Source organism: Austrofundulus limnaeus, unplaced genomic scaffold (assembly GCF_001266775.1).
Source record: "Austrofundulus limnaeus strain Quisiro unplaced genomic scaffold, Austrofundulus_limnaeus-1.0 Scaffold978, whole genome shotgun sequence".
Taxonomy (NCBI): Eukaryota; Metazoa; Chordata; class Actinopteri; order Cyprinodontiformes; family Rivulidae; genus Austrofundulus; species Austrofundulus limnaeus.
The window spans coordinates 68,415-71,194 of NW_013953380.1; the positions used below are offsets into that span (position 1 = coordinate 68,415).

At 38.7% G+C, this 2,780-nt stretch overlaps 1 protein-coding gene across 1 annotated transcript in view; it reads left to right on the forward strand.

The window, feature by feature from the left end:
* The window catches only part of LOC106533594 (zinc finger protein 638), a gene marked incomplete in the record, with an annotated part of 63,807 nt that overhangs the window by 59,691 nt on the left and 1,336 nt on the right, over positions 1–2,780 (forward strand). The window contains 2 exon segments of the mRNA XM_014029956.1: positions 399–470; positions 1,720–1,841. Coding sequence (XP_013885410.1) covers positions 399–470; positions 1,720–1,841 — 194 coding nt within the window.

Sequence of the window (2,780 nt, forward strand, 5' to 3'; positions counted from 1 at the left end):
AGTCAGTCGTAGGATATCCTACTGGTCTAAAGTGAGCTTGGAGTAAAAAAAAATGTCCACTCAAACTAATAAACTTCACAGTGAATATATTTAGATGTTTAATTTTTGTTGTTTAGTGATTTATGTTCTGATATTATTAAACCAGTAAAATGTAGGTTTATAAGATCTCCTCCTTTATGTGGGATCCACACAGTGCTACAGTATATGTGCTGGTCAGGGATGGAGATATCTCACATTTTTCCTGTTCAGCAGCCAGTGTTACAGGACATACAGTGTAACAGCTACAAATGATCAGATCATTTAACCAAACCTGAGTATGTTTGATCTGTGGGAGGAAACTGGAGTCAGTGGTGGACACCACATATTGTATATATGATGTTTGTGTGTGTTCCTGTCAGGAAAGCCAGGAAAGACGAAGGACGGCGTGAACACACATCAGCTCCCTCCCTATGACCCTCAGACACCTGTTGGTAAGACAGAAACTAACAACATGTCCCTCTGATCTGGACATTATGCTTTGGATCTGTTGAATGGATTCTCATAGGACTTTAGGAACTGTTGGTCCATCATACAGTAGGAATGAGTTATATTCTATTAGTCTTTGCATTGTAGATACTATTGTGTATGGGTTTGATCTATTCAAATAAAATTAGCATCATGCAGTATCAACACAACTGTTGAACTGGAAAAAAAAGTTTTTGTTAATATAAACTCACTTTGAAAACTGACCACTTCTGCTTAGAATTTCAAAATGTTCTAAAATATTTCTGACAACGTCTTGAATTCAAGGCTGATCAGTGTAAAACCTTTAATGTGAAACAAAGAAGGAAACCTGATCAATTTGTGCAGGAGGCTTTATTTGACAAAAAGAGGTGGTTACATTCAGGCCAGTTTTATATGTTAACAAACAAAATGTGTCAAATAATCAAATTCAGGTAATGTACATATCAGCAACAACTTTATTTCAAGTTAATTACTCTTTCATAAGTAACTAATTAATCTTAGTAATGTCCTCCACTGAGGGAGTTTATATAATAAAAACCCTGAACTGAATAAAACCTAATTAAAGRCACGTTTAGGAGTAAATTCAGACTCAAAGAATAGCTAAGTGGGCGTGGCCTATCAGCAAAAATCAGATTTCCTTTTAGTTAAAATAATGATAATGTGCTATGTATTGTTATCAATGCATATTTCCATGCAGTGATGAAATTTGTGCTCTGCATTTGACCCAACATGTGAGAYACACCCAAATGGARCAGCATAGACTCTAGGTGTCTTGCTCAATGACACCACGACATGKARGCWTAGTGGGAGTCAAACCTGCGACTTACTGGAYGCAAGACAACTGTCCAACCACTGCRCCATAGCCATCCCTATGTAAATAATAATAAATCAGACATTTGTTCCACTGAACTATAGTTTTCWGGATGTGTTCCTTAAATTACGCAGAACATTCTGTACAAAGAAACAGTCTGCTTTAAGTTTGTAACTTTAGTTTTATCAGAAGTTTTACTAAAGTGATGAATATTTCTGTTCCTACAATCGTTACATAAATCACCATATAAATCAGAAGGCCTGTTTTAGACCATTTCTGTTAAGGCTCAAGATTTCCTTTGGATTAGCTGCATTTTAAAAGTTTTTTTGTCAGTGTTGTAAAGCATGGACAGTACATTCACACAGTCCAAGTGCCCGCTGATCTTAGTGTCAATGTGTCCACAGGTTTGGAGTATTTGGTTCCAAAGACGGGTTTCTTCTGTAAGGCATGCAGTCGATTCTTCAGTGGAACAAAGTTGGCCGAGATCACCCACTGCAAAACCCTCAAACACTACGAGAACCTGAAAGTAAGCAGCACAAACACCCCTCTAATTATGAAGATCGTCAGAGTTAACCAGACTTATTCCATCCAAACAGGAACACCTGAGATCAGTCACCACATCATGATGGGGGAATGTCACTGACAGACACATCTGCACACTTTGATTTCTGCTTTATCTGAAGAATTTAAAAAACAATCAGTACAGACACATGATCCTCCACTTCCCACAACAAGCTGTACCATGCCTGGCAGCATAAGTCCCATCAGGACAACAGGGGTCTCCGTTCCCCAGTCTCCACGAGGAGAAAATTTGATCAGTAGCCTTGAGAGACCAGCTGACCAGATCCATAATTTTTAATTTTGGAAGATACGCAAGAGAGGCTCCTTAAAAGCAGCAAGCAGGATAAATAAGGGAAGGTTGAGGAGAGAGGGAGAAATGTGTTCACCTTCACCGAGAGCAGAAGAGAAAAGGTTGTATATTGTTSGTATTTATTGGTCGTATAATAAGACTCAGGTTATAATCAGGGTTGTATGTAAAATATTTTCTCTAATTCTCAGGGGAGAACCTGGGCTTGTTGCTTGGTGCTCATATTTTCCTTCACTCATTGAACACATTTATCTAGAGGGGTGTCAGGGCATCTAACGTCCCCCTGTTCTGTTTTATGACTCCTTCAGCTGCAACGTCTCAGGACATCATGTTGATCCTTAGTCCACTGAGAGTTTGTGGCTGACCCATGGACGTATGTCATATAAACATCGCAAACTGACCATTTCCTGGTTAAATGTCTGTTAGACCACACATGTCCCTCAGATGGACAGCTCCTGTTTGGTCTTCTGGATCTTCAGCCTTGGTTAAACCAGCTGTCCACTCTCCAGTCCAAGCAGCAAATATCTGTCTTTTTCACAGCGCAAAATAACTTCAAAAATACAAATGCTTTATTTGTTAGACTGATTTCTTTTTAAA